Raw genomic sequence first — 21,734 nt, 5'->3', positions numbered from 1 at the left:
ATGAAGTGACTGCGTTTGGATTTTACTTATTTTTTTTCATATTAATAAAGATGCCTTCTATGGTGTGTGGCCGTCCAGGATCTTTTTCTTCTCTCAAGCTTGTGCAGAGCCAGCACCTGTGACTTTCATTAGGGCAGGTGTTCCTGTTTAGATTTGAAATGCTGGAGCGGCAATTTTTGTTTAATGAGAACACTATAGCAGAAGGTGAGCAGGTTACCAGAGAGATAGAACTGAGCATTGGAGGATCAGCATAGCTGGGGAGGAAAAACTAGCAGATGTCATTGGTGATGAGCAGTGTGGGAACAATATAGTGGGAGGTAAGCAAGGACCGGAGAGAGAGGAGGATCCGCAAACTAGATGACCAGCAGAGCTGAAGGTTACTACTGAGCAGGGGATCAGCAGAGCTGTGGGTTACTACTGAGTGGGGGATCAGCAAGGCTGGGGGTACTACTGATTGTTGGATCAGCAAGGCTGGGGATACTACTGAGTGGGGCATCAGCAGAGCTAGGAGTACTACTAAGCAGGGGATCTGCTGCAGAAGGGTATTAATAAGCTGGGAATCTGATAAACAAGGGTACTAATAAGCTGAGGATCTTCTGTATAAGGGTACTAATAAGCTGAGGATCTTCTGAACAAAGGTACTAATAAGCTGAGGATCTGCTGAACAAAGGTACTAATAAGCTAAGGATCTGCTGAAAAAGGGTACTATCAAGCTCAGGATCTGCTGAACAAGGGTACTAATAAGCTGGGGACTGCTGAAAGAGAGTACTAATGAGCTGGGGAACTGCTGAATGCGGTTGCAACTGAACCAGGGTTCTACTGGGCCCCTTTAAAACAAATAGAAAAATAACACACATGGGGCATTTGCCAAGCTTCATTAAAGCTTGACCAAAGCATTAGCTGGGGACTCCAAAGCACCCTCCCCATGTTGAGGGCATGTGACCTGGTATGGTTCAGGAGGGGCGCTCGCTCGCCCCCCTATTTTGTCCTCCATGCTGCATGCTCGGCAATAGATTACAGCCACGAGTAAGTTGAAATTATTTTTTTTCCTTTAGAAATGTAATGTTGCTGTGGCACTGTTCTATACATTGTACAGATGCACCACTTTACAGGCAAACTAAGGGGACCCCCCCAGGCGCGAGAGTTAAAGGAATATTACATTTTAATTGCTTCACTTTAAGCATTATTAAAATCACTGCTCCTGAAAAAAACGATTGTTTTCATTGATACATGTCCCCTAGGGCAGTAACCAGGTCCCCATACACTTTTTATGGCAATAACTTGCACATAAGCCTTTAAAATAAGCACATTTGATTTTTCATGTTCGTGTCCCATAGACTTTAATAGGGTTCGCTTGTTAGCTCCAACATTTTTGCCTATTCGAGGTGTTCTGGTGTGAACCGAACCAGGTGGGGGGGTGTTCGGGCCATTCCTATATCAGAGCCCGTGGTGGCGTGAATTGTCACGATAGGGAGCAAGGCTTTTTGTCTTGTATATGCATTGGGACTGTGTTGGGCAAGTTTGTCCTACACATTCCAACACATCACTGGGGTAGATTTCGAGAGAATTTACACCGGCGTATCCATAGATATGCCGCGTAAATTCAAATCTGCGCCGGCGTATCTACTTTCTGTATTCAGAAAGCTAGATACGCCGACATTAGCCTAAGATACGACTGGCATAAGTCTCTTACGCCGTCGTATCTTAGGGTGCATTCTCACGCTGGCCGCTAGGTGGCGCTCTCGTAGTTTTCAGCGTAGAGTATGCAAATTACCTACTTACGCCGATTCACAAACGTACATGCACCCGGCGGTAGTTTTTTACGTCGTTTGCGTAAGTCGTTTTCGTCGTAATGTTGCTCCTGCAATTAGGAGGCGCAGCCAATGTTAAGTATGGACGTCGTTCCCGCGCCGAGTTTTTAATTTTTACGTTGTTTGCGTAAGTCGGTCGCGAATACAGATGGACATAATTTACGTTCACGCCGAAACCAATGACGTCCTAGCGACGTCATTTGGAGCAATGCACGCTGGGAAATTTAGCCAGCGGCGCATGCGCATTAAAATCGGCGCGGGGACGCGCCTGATTTAAATACTACACTCCCCCTAGCCACGGATATTGAATTCCGCCGGGGGATTTCCGATCCGCCGGCGCAAGTTTCGAGGTAAGTGCTTTCTGAATACTGCACTAGCCTCTCAAATTTGTGCCGGCGGATCGTAAATCAGATAGATTATGCGGATCTAAAGATCCGCTAATCTATCTGAATCTACCCCAGATTTTTTTGTAATTTAGCCTATGATTTACACAATTATGTATGAAAATCAAAAAAACTAGTCTATATCCATTTCTGATTACCGTATATACTCGAGTATAAGCCGACCCGAATATAAGCCGAGGCACCTAATTTTACCACAAAAAAATGGGAAAACGTATTGACTCGAGTATAAGCCTAGGGTGTCCATCTGCATGCCTCACTGTGCCTCACTTTGCCTCACTGTGTCCATGTCCATGCCTCACTGTGTCCATGCCTCACTGTGTCCATGCCTCACTGTGTCCATGCCTCACTGTGCCCATGCCTCACTGTGTCCATGCCTTACTGTATCCATGACTAGACTGACATTTAACATGGGAGTCTATGGAAGGGGTGCCTGGCTTTGAAAAATCAGTGCTCCCTAGACAACAAACTTTGCACACGTGTAGAGGAGAAACGGGGCTACATGTGTGCCAAGTTCCGGGTCCAGAGAACCTACCACCGGGTCCCCAAAGTCCAGGAGATCAGGCGCAAAAAGGTGACTTGTGTATAAGCCGAGGGGGGCAAGAAATGTGCTGAAAAACTTGCCTTATACTCGAGTATATATGGTACTTGAAATGCAGAGATATTCATTCTGAAGCCAGTAGTTGAAGAAATGTAACTAAAACTTTTCCAAGTTTTGGCGTAAATTATTTTAAAATATAGTGTGGCCCCTTTTTCAATGCAAAGACAAAAAAGAAAATTAGTACAATATTGATGCCCAATTAAACAGAATATTTATTTTACATTTTCATAAATTAAAGTCTGATTAGGTGTTACTTGCAACAACTCAAATTTTGTTCTCATATTATTTTTTACTCATTATCATAATTCAATCCCAAATCGGTGAACAATACGATAAATGTTGCTTTTTTAATATGGAATGTTAGCTAGCACTTATGCTTCATTGAGCCACATAATTTCATGGGCTGGTCTCAGTTACACCCTTCTTACCCTCTAATAGTAAAGACTCCGAATACTGGTAGTAACAATAAGTGTGATGAATTTCTGCTTTCGTGAACATGTAAATGTAAGTGGTATAATTTCTCACTGTTAATTATTGAACGCCAGGGATCAGGTGTTCCTACGCCAATATATAATTGGTGGGAGTATCCAGACAACTGAGAAAGTAAGACAGGTTATGTATCATTGGCCATGAAGTGAATGAACATTAAATGGATATATATATAATTTGATTGTTTTAACTTTGTTTGCAGGAAGGAGAACTCAGCTTTTAAAATGTCTAAACAGCCGGCATCAAATGTCAGATCTCTACAGGTACGTTTTAATTAAACGGATGAAATAATATAACATAAGATTTTCACTGCATGGCTTCAGTACTGATCTCATACTATATTTACATGCTGTATATACAGTATATATACTGTATTTATATGTAAAACATATATGCAGTATACAGTATATATATATATATATATATATAGTATGTATTTATTTTAGACAAAAATATTGTGAATGTTTACAGTGTAAGATCTATATCACAGACTGCACGTGGGCAGTAAAAATTGGCCATCTCTACACATACCGGTAATCACAGTATGTGTTTAGCTGTATATTTATTTTAGACTTTTGTTATTTATTAGAGAATTTTACATGCTAGAATCAAAGAATATTAGCAGTACTCATCCCTGAACACTTTTTTTTATATTTGCCGAATAACTGATTTACTTTTAGTTTTGATCTTCGTTAAAAGAGCTTCAGTAAGTTAAAAAAGAAAAAACATGTGGAGGAATCTTTAGCAATTCATCAGATGTCATCTGTCACTAACTTTAACCCCTAAGGGTATAACAAAGCTAAAAGTCTAAGCACAGTTTTGCAACTTTGACATGTGTTAGTAAAACTGTACATATCGTCACAACTACTTTGTGTATCCAGGTGGATTATACTGCTTTTTTTGTCTTTCTTTTAGTGATAAATGGGTATGGATATCTCCTGGTTTTTTTTTCAATATTATCAAAGAAAAACTGGCCTAAAATAGTAAACAAAAATATTTTTTTTAAATTTAGCTGTGTATTTCTTGGCTGTACCATAATTTACCACCAAGAAACAACCCAAAATATACAGTATTCTCCTGCTCCTGACAATTGCAGTGATACCGCATATGTGTATGTTAGTTGCGGTTTGTACCCGTAGTAAGGTCCAGAAACAATTATTTTATCCTGCCTAAAACACACAAACTGACACTGATAATAATAACATTTAAAAAAAAAATGATTCTACCCAAAATATGCTGATCGTGACCTTTGACCCAGACATTGACCCTAAACGAACCTTGACCCTAATGAACCTTGATCTTGATATTTTTTCTTTATTTTTATTCTTTATTTTTTATAATTTTTTTACACACTTTTTTTCCTATTTACAGCTTCATCTCCTGCATTTAGATGAGGAAGTAAACACAGGGATGGGCTCACAGTGACTGATCATTATGATAGCCAATCAGAGGCTATCACAGCAATCAGGTGACCCGAAATCAGGAGATTGTTAGTACGGGGCATCAAGTCTGTCTGCTTACCTGATCTCCATGTGTTCATTAGAGGCTGACCCTGTTCTGGTTTCCCTTTTTATCACTTCCTCTTCCTGTATGGCTCCACCCTAGTCCATCCCAGGAAGCCTATATTAACCGTTGCTCCACAGGTCTGCAGTGCTGTTCAACAGTGTTCCTATGCTTAGTTCCTGTCTGCAGTATAGTTGCTAGTTCCTGTTTGCAGAGTGCTTCGTTCATCTTCCGTGTACCGTTTTGGCTTGTCCCTGACTTCCTTGTCTGCCTGTGCCCCTGACTATTTGCATGTCCCACGGTTATCCTTGTCTGCCTGTTGCCCTGACCTCGGCTTGCCCATCACCACTGTTTGTCCTGCTGACTGCTTCCCCTTTCTCCCTGCGGAGTGTGACTTGAGGAATCTCGGGGATGCGACCTGGACCCAGTTGCGGCCAAGACCATCCTTGCCATCAAAGGCTCTGGTGAATACAAAACTGGGTCTTAGACTCCGCGCCCTGGGTGATCTTAGGTTCACGCTTCGTCTCTGCTAGCAGTAGTCGGCCATAGGATTCACCACCCTGTGGTGCATCCCTGACCCCAACGGGGTGCACTTGTCACCTGGCTACGGGTGACCTGACAGTTTGAACAGCCATGAATCCGGCCGACATGCCGCTCCCCGCAGATGATCCATTACAGTGCATTGTTCGCAGACTCGAGACGCATGAAGCTAATCAGGATCAAGTGATGCGTTTCCTTCAGGATCTGGCTTCCTGCTTTGATCAGCTTCAGACCTCGCTGGGAACCCCGAATCCGCAACCCCAAGTACAACCAGCAGCTGCACCTGTTGCACCAGTCGCAGAGTCGCATTCACTGAAGTTATCACCTCCAATCCGTTTTTCTGGAGACTCCAAAGCCTGCAGGGGATTCCTTAGCCAATGCACTATTCATTTTGAGCTCCTGCCCCAGTACTTCTTGTCTGATCGGGCCAAGATAGCCTATATCATTTCTCTCCTCTCCGGGGAAGCCTTAGCCTGGGCTGCCCCTCTGTGGGAATTGAATGATCCAGTGGTTTCTAGCCTGCCTCTTTTCTTGAAACTTTTTCGGAATATCTTTAAAGAACCGGCTCGTGTCTCTTCAGCAGCCAGCGCCCTTTTACGTCTCCGCCAAGAATCCCGTTCAGTGGGACAATATTCTCTTCAGTTCCGTATCCACTCAGCTGAACTGAGCTGGAACAATGAGGCCTTAGTCGCAACCTTTTTGCATGGCCTATCTGATAGAGTGAAGGATGAACTAGCAGGAAGAACCATCCCCACTGATCTGGACGGAGTGATCTCCTTGTGTAATCAGATCGATATTCGCTTTCAGGAAAGGACCCTAGAAAAGCGACGCCAACATCCCTTGGTCCTTAGTCAGCCTGAGCTCCCCTCTCTTCGACCCGTGGAGCATCCCTTGCCAACTGAGGAACCCATGCAGCTGGGTCGGACCAGGCTATCCCCTGAGGAACGTGCCAGGCGCAGAACTCTAGGCCTGTGTCTATGCTGTGGGGGCAAAAGTCATTTTCGTGACACTTGCCCTCTTCGCCCCAAGAAACGCTCGGGTTCAATACATCTGGAAGGTGGAGTATTGGATCCAGAAATATCTCCTTCACCTTCTCGTCTTTTTCTACCTGTGTCCCTTCATTTTGGTGCTTCTTCTCATTCGGTCTCGGCATATCTGGATTCCGGAGCCGCTGGCAATTTCATAGACTGGGAAATCGCATCGTCCATGAGACTTACCCTTTTGCCCCTCACCACACCATTGGTGGTCTCTGCGATTGATGGCACTGTTCTCCCGGGGGGTCCTATTCGCTTCCAGACAGTCCCTGTTAAGATGTCAGTAGGCACACTTCACCAGGAGTGGATATCCTTCCTTGTTCTACCTAAGACCTCAGCTCCTATCGTTTTGGGTCTTCCTTGGTTAAGACTCCATTCTCCTCACATTGACTGGACTGCCGGACAGATCCTGGCTTGGGGTCCCTCCTGTTCCACGTCTTGCCTACCCAAGGTTGCCCCAAAAGAGAAACTTCCTGTTGCCACCATTCCAGAATCTTTTGCTCGTCCTACCACATGTAGTGGTGTCCGGAATGTGTCCTGCAATAGTCAGGCTGATGCACTTTCTAGCCAATGTAGCACTCTGGATGAGGAGCCCGTCTGTGAACCTGAGCCGATCATTCACTCCAGTTTACCGTTGACTGTCCCTAAAACGCACAGCCAGGCTAACTTGTCTACGAGTTCTGCAGTCACAACGCCTAGTGATTCAATTCGGGTAATCACTACACCTGACTATGCTATTCAATCGGCCTCTGCATCAGCTATGCCAGGTCGGCCCATGCCCAGTGAGCCTCCTACCTTTTCTTGTTCAGGCCCTCCTGCAACCTGTCTAAGGGGCTCAATCCATCCTTTGGATAGATTGCCTCATTCGGCCAAATGGGGTTTTCTACCTTGTTTTCAGGGCTCTCTGCATTCTGCTGATTTCCCTGCTATCCAGCTTGACTCCTATGCCCTGTCACCTTCTAACCAACCTGACTTCAGGGTTCCTCTGACCTCTGCCCAGTCTGATGGTCCTGTGCTTAATCCCCAGTTCATCTTTAAGGGTCTGCTTGATCCTCCTCGGATTCCTGTTGACCCTCTCATGCCCTTACTTATTCCTAAAATGCCTTTGGTCCTCAATAAATCCTCTCCTCCTGTCCCTACTTCGGTTCTGGTCAATGAGGATACTCAAGTTCTGGATTCTCGTCTCTGCAGAGGCATTCTTCAGTACCTTGTGCTTTGGAGAGGATTTGGTCCTGAGGAGGCGTCTTGGATTTCTGCATCTGAGATCTTTGCGCCCCATTTGTCGAGGAGGTTTCTTCTGGGATTCCCCTTTAGCCCTGGCTCCAGGCTGGGGAGGGGGAGGGGCCTTAAGAGGGAGGGTACTGTCATGAATATGCATCAAGTCTGTCTGCTTACCTGATCTCCATGTGTTCATTAGAGGCTGACCCTGTTCTGGTTTCCCTTTTTAGCACTTCCTCTTCCTGTATGGCTCCACCCTAGTCCATCCCAGGAAGCCTATATTAACCGTTGCTCCACAGGTCTGCAGTGCTGTTCAACAGTGTTCCTATGCTTAGTTCCTGTCTGCAGTATAGTTGCTAGTTCCTGTTTGCAGAGTGCTTCGTTCATCTTCCGTGTACTGTTTTGGCTTGTTCCCGACTTCCTTGTCTGCCTGTGCCCCTGACTATTTGCATGTCCCACGGTTATCCTTGTCTGCCTGTTGCCCTGACCTCGGCTTGCCCATCACCACTGTTTGTCCTGCTGACTGCTTCCCCTTTCTCCCTGCGGAGTGTGACTTGAGGAATCTCGGGGATGCGACCTGGACCCAGTTGCGGCCAAGACCATCCTTACCATCAAAGGCTCTGGTGAATACAAAACTGTGTCTTAGACTCCGCGCCCGGGGTGATCTTAGGTTCAGGCTTCATCTCTGCTAGCAGTAGTCGGCCATAGAATTCACCACCCTGTGGTGCATCCCTGACCCCAACGGGGTGCACTTGTCACCTGGCTACGGGTGACCTGACACCGGGGCTATCAGCGAGAGCCTGGTTCCCTGTGCTGGGAGCATGCTGCACGGTGCGCTCTAAGCACAAACAGAGATATGCATGTGGCCCGAAGGAGAAAAGACCATTTTTGTGAGGCCACATATATGTGTGGGGTCGGTGGGAAGGAGTTAAATTAGGCCGGTTCGCATATCCTGCAGATGTGGTGCACTTTCTGAAAGCGCACCAAACCCGCAGGTAATAACTGAATTCTATGGCTCAGTGCAGATCAGATTGAAAGCAGCCCAGTAACTATTGCAGAACAGATATGCCCATATATACTAGTCCAACAAACGCTCCAACATTGGGAGCTCATGTCGCATGACGTGTGAAAATCAATGTTTCCTTATTAGAGCCGTCTTAACTGATCCGACTTTGAAAATGCTCCCTGTACTACTTTGGTCCGACTTTGATCCTACTTCAGCCCATTGAATATCATTAAAGTCGGATCAAAGTATGATCCTTGTCCTTACCATCCGACATTTGACATCCGACATGGTGATTACAGCAGCAGTAAAATGAATTTATCTTATACTGGGATTGTTTTGATTGGTCAAAGGACAAGTCAGACTATCACAAATTTGGATCAAAGTAGAATCCTGTTCATTCAAGTCGGATGGATATAGGACCAATGTAGGACTGATGTCGCAGAGCAAAGTAGGATGAAAGTTGTATGACTGTCGTGTCGTACAAGTGTGAACCCAGCCTCAAGGAGTTAAATTAATTGTGATTGGCTGCTGTAGGGTGCTACACTCGGATCATTGCGCTTTGCTTTTTTTTTTAAAGTGTCGACCCAGAAATTGCTTTTTTACTTTTAGATTAGAAAAGATTAGAACCTCTGTCTGTTTTTACTACTGTATATAGGGATCTGTTAGAATGATCTGTCAATTCTGTCCTACATGCAATGTTTTACCAGGCAGGCAAGCAAAAGGAATACGGACATAAATAATAACACTCTTTTTTTTTTCTTTTTTTTGTAGAGAAGATAATGATAGAGCCCCTGTCAGATTAAAAATGTTTGTCAGTGTCCCTGTTTGCGATTTCCTCAAATTTCCGGTCTGGTGAAATTGTTGTCTCCATGATAGGAAATTAATGGAAAGCTCTCTATGAATCCCATGTTAGAAGTAACAAACAGGTTCTAATCCTTCCCCAATCCAAGGCTTTGTTCACATGGGTGCACATAAATGTATACCAGTGCAAGGGCCGTGTTTGCACACAAGGGAATGCACAGGTGGTACAAGCATCCCCATGCAGGGAATCCTATTCATGTCAGTTGGGGCCCAGGCCCAGCAGCTGCCGAGACACATCCGCTGCTCCCAATTTGACATCCATGGAGGTGTGAATCCCCAGCTATAAATGAAGTTTATTGTAACTAGAGCCTGTCGCTATTATTACAACTCTTTACCTGAGCTGAAAATCTCAATATAAATGACTACAATTCAGATGCAATTTTAATATGCAGCTGCATTGGTATTGTACAGCACAACTTTTTTTTTTTTTTTTTTACATTGCAGCTAAAAAGAAAACAAATCTATGTGTTACTGTACTAAAAAAGCATTAAACTCATCCCTGTCCTTGGAAGCTTCCTAGATAATAAGCTAAGAAGTGATAACATATCCTAAAATAGCCCTCTTTCCTAATAGTTTTCCATATTTGCTGCTTCTATTTTGTATTTGAATTGGGACCCACAGCGCTCATAACAGATTATCCTTGCTAATTGTAGCACAGTTGCCAGTCATTTTTATTTCCCTCAGGAAAGCAGCAGACAAGATGAAAAAAAAAAAAACCCTGCAAAAGTTATCTCAAGCCAGTCTTAATTTTCTCTATTTCTGTGTGGCATTTTATAATAGATTTAAAGTGCATCTGCCTGCTGGGAAGAAAGGACGTGCTGCTTGTTCTTACAATAATTATAGATAAAGGGGGGGGGGCCTCAGACTTACAATACTTCCTATAATGTTTGGGTATCCCCTCCAAGCCCAATTAAGTGACTGCAGGGGTAAAATTAGAAAGCAAAGAGTTGAATAGTAAAATAGTGATGGGGTTCGAAGCAAAAGTAAAAAGTACAACAGTCTATGAACCCACTCCTGGATACCACTACTTGTAGATTAGGAGGTTAAGAGTGAATGCTGTTGGACAACCAACCTTTTGAAGTGCTAGGGCCACTTAAGCAACTTGGTAACCGGTTGTGGGCCACAATGAGTGGAGCGGGCGGATGACAGGTTTGTGTTCACTCTGGATATGCAGAGCAGACACAGCCCACTCTACGCTGTGAGCCCTCCGATACGATCCGCCCAGATGGAAGGGGACAGATCTCCTTCTGTTTTTTTCAGCAGATCAGGTTGGAGGTAGGCGAGTATAAACAGACACAATCTGGCCCGGATTCACAAAGCACTTAAGCCGACGTATCTCGAGATACGCCGCGTAAGTGCAAATGTGCGCCGTCGTATCTGTGCGCCGTGCCCACAAAACTAAGATACGCCAGAAAATAGGCTTCATCCAACCGACTTTCCTACGCCGGCGTAGAGTGGGCGCATATTTATGCTGGACGTATTTGGCGGTCCCATTGATTTTCTATTCACATATGCAAATGAGGAAGGTACGCGGATTCACGAACGTCCGTCCGTCCGACACAGTGCGCGTAAAGTCATACGTCCGGCGTAAAGTTATGCCCAATAAAGGAGGTGTAACTCAGCAGCATCCATGCAATAGGCTGCACCAGGGAACACAAGCCGACGTATTTTACGTAGTTTACGTAGGACGTGAATATGACTAGGTGTAGGTTATGTTCACGCCGTAGGCAGTGATCTGATGTATCTTAGGCAGTTGTTCCGACGTGATTGTGAGCATGCACACTGAGATGCGCCCACAGGACGGCGCATGCGCAGTTGGCGATACGTATCTGTCTGGCGCTCGGCCCATCATTTGCATGGGGTCACGCCTCATTAGCATGGCTCACGCCCACTTCCACTTACGCCGACTTACGCCTTGGAAACCCAGCACAGATTTGAAAGCACTGGCTTTGTGAATTCAGTGCTTGCCTCTCTGCGCTGCGTCGGCGTAGCGTAAAGGAGATACGCTACGGCGGCATAAATATGCGCCAGTGTCTGTGAATCCGGGCCAATCTGTTGACATCTACCGCTCCAGAGAGGTGAATGGAGGGTTCGATTTGGGAAAGGGGCCCAAGAGTGTTTTCACATTGATGCACTGCGGTTTACCCTTCGGGTTAGCTGCACTTTGCCAAAGACGTCTATTATATCCTGCAGGTGTGGTGCACTTTCTGAAAGCGCACCAAACCGCATTTCCAGAGCAGGAGGTTGTGGGCCACATCAAAAGGCTCCGTGGGCCACATGTGGTTGGGCATCCCTGCTGTAGGATGAGGCGGGACATGGCATATTAAGATATCCGAAGGCAGAGCATATGTTTGGACGATTTCCCCTGGCACCACCTAATCTGGCAAATTTTGCAGTGGCAGGGCACTACCAGATACCCCACTGGTCCCAGACATAACAGGCAGATACTCCAGGGGCAAAGGATGGAATTAAAGGATATAAAAGATGACATAGGGCATGTTTTGAGGCTTTCAGGGGCATCTGATCTATCTGGCAGTAACCTAACCATGAATGGCAGATCCTAGACATGTGCACAAAAACATTTTTTTTTGTTTCGTCTCATTCCGTAGGCCTGTAAAGATTCGTAATTTCGTAAGACGCAAGTTTTACTATTCGGACCCGTTCGTATTTCGTAAGACACAAGTTTTCCTATTCGGACCCGTTCGTATTTTCGGAACAGTTTTATTTTCGTTTATACTGAATGATTCGTAATTCTGTCTAATTTATTTTCGTTGATTCGAAATTTGTAATTTTGTTAGATAATAATTTTGTACTTTCGTAAATACATCGCGGCGCGGTCATTCGCAATCTCGTATTTTAGTTTCATTTTCAAAACGCAGCTAATCCATATTAAGATAGACTTTCTCTTAAGCCCCGTACACACGGTCTGACTTTTTGCCAAAAAACTTCAAAATGAGCGTTTTCTAAAAAATCAAAAAGTGTGTAAGCTCAATCGGACAAACTTTTTCAGTTTCAAAAGTCCGGCCAACTCCCTTCTGACAAAAATCCATGGAAAAGTTTGTTTGAAGTCCAATCTTGTGTACGAGGCTTTACACTGTCCAATGTGACTCAGCACAAAAGAGAAAAGCTGATTGGCTAAGATATTAAGTAAGATACGTCACTCACTAACACTGCCCAGTGCCCATTCGAAAAAACGATACGAGTACACAAATTTACGAACAGACAAAGAAGCGGATTTAGAAAACACACAAATGAAAATACGAACATACGAATGAAAATACGAATATACGAAATTACGAACAGACAAAGGATTAAAAATACGGAATGCAAATCCTTCGTTATAGATGTAATATTCGTTCTTTTACTGTTTCGGTGTTTCGTATTTTAGTAAGTTTGTCCAATCGTACGTTCGTATTTTTGCTTGTTTCGTTTTTTTGCTTATTAGTAATTCCGTAATTTTCATATTTTAGTACTTTCAGCTATTCGGATGTTCTAATTTGATCCGAATGTACGAATACTAAAAAATCCATACGAAAATCCATTCGTTATGAACGGAATCGCACATGTCCAGCTTCGTAATTTCGTAAGCTGCAGTGGTCCCAGATAAAATGACATGGTCCATGGACACTTGTTGGACCTAGACATTTTGGTAGAGCTGCACGGATTCAACCTCTTCAATGCTGTGTGCATACCTGTCCATTAAAAATAGGTAGAAAAAGTGCAAAAACTGATAGGTATTATAAGCACCACATCCCCCAAAAAATAAATAAAAAACAAACAAAAAACAAATAATGAAGTCTGGCAATTTTTAATTACAACATTAAAATTGAATCACTTTTATTTGTTTGTTTATTTGTTGTTATTTGATTGCTTTGTTCGACAGGCTAATCTAAATATCCCTATGGGAGCATTCCGACCACCTGGTGCTGGACAGCCCCCTAAACGAAGAGAATTTACACCAGAAGCAGAACAGGTAAGACTGTGAAGCTGCTAAACTTGTTTGTTTGGCTTGAAACTGTATCTCTACTTTTCTTAAAGTGTGATGCTACTTTAATCATTGTCATACAAGTGATTCTACATTTTATTGCTAGTTTTGTAGATACCAAAAAATATAGTTTCTTCTCTTTGAACCATAGAATTTGGCATTTTTTAGAATGTTCACCCCAGGTACATGCAAACCATTTCAGTTCCTATCTCACAGAACTGTGCACAGTGCACAACTTGTAGCTTTCTGTATGAAATGTTGCATCTCTTTGAATGCAATAGAGTTTGGGGTGGAGGAACTTGGCTGGCCTGCACAGAGTCCTGACCTCAACCTGATGGAACATCGTTGGGATGAATTAGAGCGCAGACTGTGAGCCAGGCCTTTTCATCCATGTCAGTGCCTGACCTCACAAATGCTTCAGTCGCGGCAGAGATGATCTGATGCTGTCCCTTCTGTAGCATGGGCCAAATGAGGGAGATATGGCCTCCACTTAGCTCCATACCATTGGATGACGGAAGCGATGTTAAAAACTTCACTTCTGCCCAATGGTCTTAAACGGGAAATTATTAGAATTTTTACATTTAAATTTGTAAATGTGAGTTCTGAGGTCTTTTTGACCCCAGATCTCACATTAAAGCGGTTCTGCATGCTTTTTTTTCTATTACCAGGGATGTTTACAAGACAGTGTAAAAATACAAAATAAAAAGTAAAATAAATAATATTTTTTTTTAAAGTGCCCCATCCCGCCGAGCTTGCGTGCAAAAGGGAACGCATATGTAAGTCTCACCCGCATATGAAAACAGTGTTAAAACCACACATGTGAGTTATTGTCGCGATTGGTAGAGCGAGAACAATAATTCTAGTAAAAGGCCTCCTCTGTAACTCAAAACTTGTAACCTGTAGAAATGTTTAAATGTCACCAATGGAGATTTGTCGCCATTCCACGAGCAGGCGTATTTTTGAAGCATGACATGTTGTTTACTCGCCGTAACATTATCTTTCACAATCTAGAAAAAATTGGGCTAACTTTACTGTTGTCTTATTGTTTTATTCAAAAAAGTGTATTTTTCCCAAAAAATTGTGCTTGTAAGACCGCTGCGCAAATACATAAAGTGACAAAAAATGACATAAAGTATTACAATGGCCAGTTGAGCATCATGGGAAATATAGATCCAAAGCATTAGGGACAGAGCTTCTTTTTTGAAATTTGTTTGTGTACAAGTTAAAATCAGATCTTTTTTTGCTAGAAAATGACTTAGAACCCCCAAACATTATATATATTTTTCGGACACCCTCGAGCAGTGATGGTGAACCCTTTGGAACTACATTTCCCGTGATGCTAAAATACACTGCTAAGTGCATGAGCATCATGGGAAATAGTTCCAAAACATCTGGGGTGCCAAGGTTCCCCATCACTGCTCTAGGGTGTTTTAAAAAATATATAATGTTTGGGGGTTTTAGGTAATTTTCTAGCAAACACACCTGATTTTAACTTGTAAACAACAAATCTCAAAAAGAGGCTTGGTTCTTAAGTGGTTAAATCAAAAATTACTGCAGCACCAGATCTTTGACATTACAAACTTTACATTTTTGAAGGTAAGTTTCAAACAAGAAACAGAAACATTTAATCATTGCATTATACACGTAGTCATGTATCTCACATTTGATGGATCCATAAAACCTTCACAAATCAATAGACATGTTCGGCTGCTGTGATTAACCTTGAGTGTTGGAAGCTGTGTTTTGGATATGAACTGCCTTTTACTGCAAACATCAATTCAATTGTACATTTGGCAGGCTTTCCATAGGCTAAGGGCAGGAGTTCTCCAATTAACGTCTGCAATGTAGATATATGTTACTCAGCTGGACAGCTGGATTCTAGATCACATATTTGAAAACAAATTGATAATGGAAAGTGTTTATAAGGATCATTACTGTGGATTATAACTCCATAGTGGTTCAACAGTTCATCAAGTGTCAGGGAAATGACCTTTATTGAATTTTCTCTCTATGACGTTTCTCATGGTTATGCTTTATATCCCAACTATCCTGAATGAGTTTTATGGATTTTTTTTTATTATGCATTAATTACACCATAGGGTATATGTAGAGAATATCAAGTACACTAAACATTCTAAATCACATACACTGAGTTATATACTTTATATCCACCACTAAATATAGGTTATGGGCTGAGTGTTTACATGTATGAGTAATAACAATATTTAATAGGTCATTGGCTGAACTACAGTATGACTGGAGCCCTGGTTATTGTGTTTTAGAGGATTTTATTGTACAATAAAGAACTAAGGCTGAATTCTGGGCAAAAGGCTAAACAACACACAGATGACAGATGTAGCATCCCGATGTTTAGGCAGTGTTGCTCTTAAATTTATTTGCCAAGTCATAGTTGCCTTGACCCATGCTAGGAGGTCAACTGACTTCGCCCTAATTCTGGAATTACTGCACTTCTCTCTTCTGTCGCTAGGTGGCCGGGTACCTGGTGGCAATAGATAAGGCAAGGGCATTGCAAGGACAGATTATGAGTATATGGGGTATCTCAACCAATGGTCAGGGATTTTCTTGGGTCCCTTGGCCTGCTGAGAGAGCCTATTTATTTGGGTAGAGTCAGGTGATTGGGGTTTGATGCCACCTGTACTGTCTGGGTGGACATGTGTTGTACTGCCCCGGGCTGCTAGGCCAGAGACCTGAGGCATATCCCGGGGGCATCTGGCAGCTCAGCTGTCTGAGGGGCCTATCCAGAAGCGAGCAGCATAGGGTTGGGACTGCAGCTTGCAGTCCAACCAGAAGTGACGGTTCTGCCAGCCAGAGAACCTGTCGAGGTAGAAGGGAAGCTGTCGCCACTAAGGGACCATCAACCTTGTTACCAAGGACCACTGTGAGTAGACGGAGCAAGTACCAGAGCAGTGTTCTCACCAACTGGGGAAGGTGAAGAATTGGGAAACTTCAGCAAGTGCTAAGCCAGGGACCTAGCCATCGGAGGTGACGCTTGCAGAGCAGTATTTTGTGTTAAGCCAAGGACCGAGCAAGCCAGCAGGTGATGTTTGAGGAGTATCTGTGAGTGCCAAGCTAGGGACCTAGCAGGGACGCGGGGGTTACTCTTGAGGAAGATACTATGTGAGAAGATTGGAAGAGCTCAGGGGATCCAGAGGCAGTGGATCAGCAAGTTCTAGTGAGAGAGACTGGGAGTTCAGTTGAGTAAAGATCTATAAGAGGAGATTGTAGAGGAAACTGTTACAAGACTGTTGCCATAGGAGGCAGCGGTCTTGCTGGATGCCTTTCCCTGCATAGCTGTCTACAATTGCTAAAGGGTGTCCTGGCCCTAACCCTCTCTCCCACAGTTCTATTTAACAGACAGTTAATTTCTTTGCATTCAAGAAGTGTCTGGCACCCATTAATCAACCTTGCAGTGCACCCACCATGCCTCGTAACTCACTCTACATAGAAGGATGTCAGCTGTTCCTAACTCTGGAGGTCACCATTAGGCCTGGAGAGCACCAGGACTCGACTACACATACATATAGGGAAATATATATATATATTTTACCGACATAGCACCTTCCAAGGTTAGGTAAGGCTTTGAGGTAAATGTATTATGGTTCCATTGATGTACCTATATGTATCTTCTATGTATTTATGTGTATTTTGTGTATTTTGTGACTGTTCTGTATTTTTATGAATGATTTGCAAATTGTTTCGGCAAAGTATGTAAGATTTTTGTTTAAAAAACTCAATAAAAAACAATTTAAACAAAATATTTCTATTGTGACCCATAAGTGCGGAGAAGCACCGCTATTAGTGCACATTTTGGTGAATCAGTGATTCTGAAACACTACCGAGTGCTAGCCTCCAAACGGGCCCATCTTGTATGCTATAACGATAAATCCAAAAGACACCAAAGCACACACATGGAAACAGACCAGTCCGTAAAGTATAAAAACGGCTTTAGCTTGTACCCTCCCTAGCCAAGCCTCCCTAATGTGTTTCACTCACTCACTGGCTTAGTCGTAATCTACGACTAAGCCCATAAGTGGATGAAATGTGTTAGAGGGGCGTGGCTAGAGAGGGGACAAACTGAAGCTGATTTGATACTCTTTAGACCGGGTGTTTGCCAGTGTGACCTTATGCCTCTTTTGGATTTGAAATCTTTTTAGCTTGACCTTGCAACGAAATTATCAGACTCATTTTTTATGTGTTTTTTAAATCAGTGTCTAAGGTGTTTCAAAGTCCTTGAAATTATGATTATATGTGATAATCCTAAAATCTTGAAATTATTGACAATGCACACTTTCATCCACCATGTAAGCTGAAGTTAGCATTCCCTTGTTAACCCAAATCTACCCTTATTATCACGTTGTCCTATATATGACTTTTCCTTCTATTCTAGTCACATCATCCCACGCTTTCCTTCTATAGTTGTCATGTCCTTTTGTCTGGAATTCCATTCCATATGTCACTTGGCACTCTCCAACTATGTAAACCTTCAAGTTACATTCCATATGTCATTTGGCCCTCTTCAACTAATTTACTATATACTTCAAACCTTCAATTGTTACTAATAAAAACCCAACTCTAATTCCTGTTTTGCCACTCCTATTTATTTTTACTATATGATTGTCTGTACTGATCATGTGTTGTGTTTTTATCCTTTTTGAACTGCTTTCCTGATCCCTTTTATTAATGCTTACTTTATACTACTACATGAAAGATGTTGATGCTTTTCAAATTGTTACAGCTGCTGCTTCTATTACTACTACTACTACTACTACTACTCATATCATTACATGCTGTATTAGCTGGTAGAAGATAATTGCTTTAGTTACTGATCTGACACTATATTTTCCACCCACTATTTGAAAGCCATATGATGTTATATATAACTTGCCTTATCACCTTCTGCTCTATCCCTGTAGATAGCAAACTAACAAGAGCGGGGGTTAATCTCCCGCTGTATCTTGTTCTTGCAGTTTAAATGTTGCTATGCAATTATCTGTTCTTGCATTCCAAATGTTTTATGCGTTTGTTTGCTGTTCCTTTTTGTAGCATTTATTTTCTAAAACGCCATAGAAAAATATGGTGCTTTTCAAATCATTACTACTTCTTCTAGCACTACTAAAATAATTAGGGCTCATTCACATCTGCGATTAGAGCCGGACAGCAGACTTCTGCAACATGAATCATTAGATTTGTGCTACTGGACTCACAGGTGATGCCAAAAGCTGCAGTAATAATAATAATAATAATAATAATAATAATAATAATAATAATAATAATTAGATAGTTAAAGTGACCTTGTTGCTATGTTAAACGTCTCCTTGGTTCTCTGCACCTCACATTGGCTCCTATAGCTGGACATACACTGGTAGAATATTTACATTTGGCACCGCCTGTTGTCAGAATACACGAACGCTGCAAGCATCTGACTGGATGCAGCCGCTGTCTGGCAGACAATTTTCCACCTGACTCTTTCAATTTTTTAAACAAAATAACTGAAGGATGTCAGGCATGTCTGACTTGGCCACTAATGAAGCTAAGGCTGGCTATAGATGGACCTTTTCATTATATGATAAGTCAGCAAAAAAAAAAAAAAAAAAGAACAGATTCCCACATCCACATAAGCAAGGTATCCTCCCGGCTGTACTATTTTATTCTGACAGCACGGACTCCTCTGTTGTCAGATTACGCTGATGAGCGCTACAGCTGATTGGCTGCATGTGCTGATCAAATAAAACATTTCCATCATTCCCATTTAGACAGGCCAATCTTTAGATTGACTTCTCTCAAGTGGGAATGGCAATAGAAGGACCAAAATTTGGCCGGCCATTGCTGAACCATTTTTTCGATCCAACGGTGACCAATTCAATTGCAGCCTGCTTATTAGAAACTGGCAAAAATGTGCATAGTGTATGGCCAACTTAGTGCTGATCTTCATGCCAATACTGTGTCCTATATTGAGATGGAGGTCAACGGGTGGAACCAGTGAGAGCTGCAGAAGGCCAAGGAGATTTATTGGAAGTGTTGTTTTCCCTGCAGACACCCGTGGCTGATATTTTAGGAACAAAGTAGTTTTAGGTGGAGCAGGCAGCAGGAGAGGTAAGTATATACTGTCTTCTTTTACAGGTATATCTTGCCTGACTACATTATGGGGTTGATTTGATAAAAAATTTAACAGTCCAACATCTGGTGCAGCTCTGCTTAGAAACCAATCAGCTTCCAGGTTTTATTGTCAAAGTTTAAAGTGGTTGTAAACCATTACAGAGCACTTTTGACTACAGGTAAGCCTATAAGAAGGCTTACCTGTAGGTACCTTGGATATCTCCTAAACCTTTAGGAGTTATCTACTGTATCAGCATGTGCCAACATCATCAGCACATGTGCACTGAAGAAACGGACCGAGTGTGCCATTTCTTCAGCTGATGTGCTGTTACCGGTGGCTCCTACGTGGGAGTGATGTCATCGTGGCTCTGGCCAATCACAGTGCCGGAGCCCACGATGCTTGAAAATAACTCCAGGAGACATGTCGCCGGCCAAAGCAGTGTACCGGGACTGCTTCGGGGGTTTCAATCTAAGGTAAGTATTTCATAATGAGCTAGTATGCTATGCTTATTATGCCTTTGTCTTGCAGGTTATTTTTTTTTTGTGGGTTTACAACCACTTTAATTGAACAAGCTGAAGTTAGAAGCTGATTGGCTACCATGCACAGCTGCACCATATTTTGCACTCTCCAGTTTTAGTAAATCAACCACTAAGTATAGAAACAAGGTTAGGTTAGGTCTAGTAATAAATAGGTCACACCGTTTACCAGTGTGGCCTATTTATGATAGCTACAGTTGCTAACTATATATATTGAATTTACAGTAAAACCTTGGTTTGAGAGCGTTTTGCAAGACAAGCAAAATGTTTTAATACATTTTAACTTACAAGCGATGTCTTAATATAAGAGTAGCGTCATGTCACAACTGAGTATATAAAAGAAGAGAGGAGCCTCTAAATGTAGCAATATGGTTACATTTAATGAAGGTACAACATTTAGCAACTTATTGCTACACTTAGAGGTGCCTCTCTTCTCTTTTATGCCCTGTAAAAAAAATGCTTTGATAAACAAGTGCTTTGGATTACAAGCATGTTTCTGGAACGAATTATGATTGCAAACCAAGGTTTTACTGTACTTGTACTAGCTGTTTAAAGTTAACACTGTGATTGATGATGATTACATTTCTGATTCACTTAAGCATGATCTTTATATCAGTCACGTTCCATCATAGAGCATTATGTTTGGCCACAGAGTGTCAGTATAGTCCCACAGACAGCAGACACTTCATCATTAAACACTATACACTGTAACATCCCAGCTTTCCTTTCTTAGAAACTAGAGTTGGACCAGGTTTCCTTGACAACCACAATAAATGTTACTCAGTTTTCTGGTTAGCATATCCTGATGATATGGAAGTCTACTGTCAGTTTGTACAAATCATTGAGTTCTATTTGAAATGTTACAGATCTATCTATCTATCTATCTATCTATCTATCTATCTATCTATCTATCTATCTATCTATCTATCTGTCTGTCTGTCTGTCTGTCTGTCTGTCTGTCTGTCTGTCTATCTATCTATCTATCTATCTATCTAATTATGGATTAATACTCCAAAAACATAATTTTCAATCATAGATAATGTGTTACATTCCTTAAAAAGGATTCTTAACTTAAAAGTAGACCTCTCCTTGAACCCCTTATATGAATTCCTTCCCAAAACTACATTTGCTAATATTGCCTTCCATGATAGTTTGGGTCAGTTTAGGCCAGTGTTCTCAGGGAGAAAACTGGGGTATGGACACATTTCTACTAAGCCTTTAAAAAGTAAAAATTTCAGGATACACCCCATTTTTACATTTTTTTTGCATCCACATTTTTCTTTTTCTTATGTTAATCAAGTCAATGTACAGTGAGCTGTAGAATAATATGTTTTACCATAGGTTCCTGAGACATGAAAAATGTTGGGAGGGCTCCTCCAGGGTAAAAGCAGTGAGAAAAGGTTGCTCTTGGCTTTTGGCAAATTGTGTTTGCTAAATGGAATGATCAGCTAATCTGAACTCTAATCCTCCCCAGACATTTGGTTATATGAACAGTACAAGAGGTAGCCTAAAGCAGCATTTCCTCCTTTAAAGCCAAACATCACTGCTCTTCTGTTACTCTTTATCCCTTCAAATAAGATTGTTAACCACTTACCAACCTCCTTACGTAGAAGTACAGTGGCAGAGCAGCT

General features: G+C 42.3%; 1 protein-coding gene across 1 annotated transcript in view; it reads left to right on the top strand.

Moving 5' to 3' along the window:
- The window catches only part of SMPX (small muscle protein X-linked), a 96,018-nt gene that overhangs the window by 27,654 nt on the left and 46,630 nt on the right, over window positions 1-21,734 (top strand). The window contains exons 3-4 of the mRNA XM_040338249.1: window positions 3,505-3,565; window positions 13,348-13,437. Of these exons, the coding sequence (XP_040194183.1) occupies window positions 3,527-3,565; window positions 13,348-13,437 (129 nt within the window). The 5' untranslated portion in view covers window positions 3,505-3,526. The remainder of the gene's footprint in view (window positions 1-3,504; window positions 3,566-13,347; window positions 13,438-21,734) is intronic.

This window comes from Rana temporaria, chromosome 2, assembly GCF_905171775.1.
Source record: "Rana temporaria chromosome 2, aRanTem1.1, whole genome shotgun sequence".
Classification (NCBI taxonomy): domain Eukaryota; kingdom Metazoa; phylum Chordata; class Amphibia; order Anura; family Ranidae; genus Rana; species Rana temporaria.
Note: the sequence above shows the minus strand (reverse complement) of the source record. Positions and strands in the feature narration are given on the sequence as shown.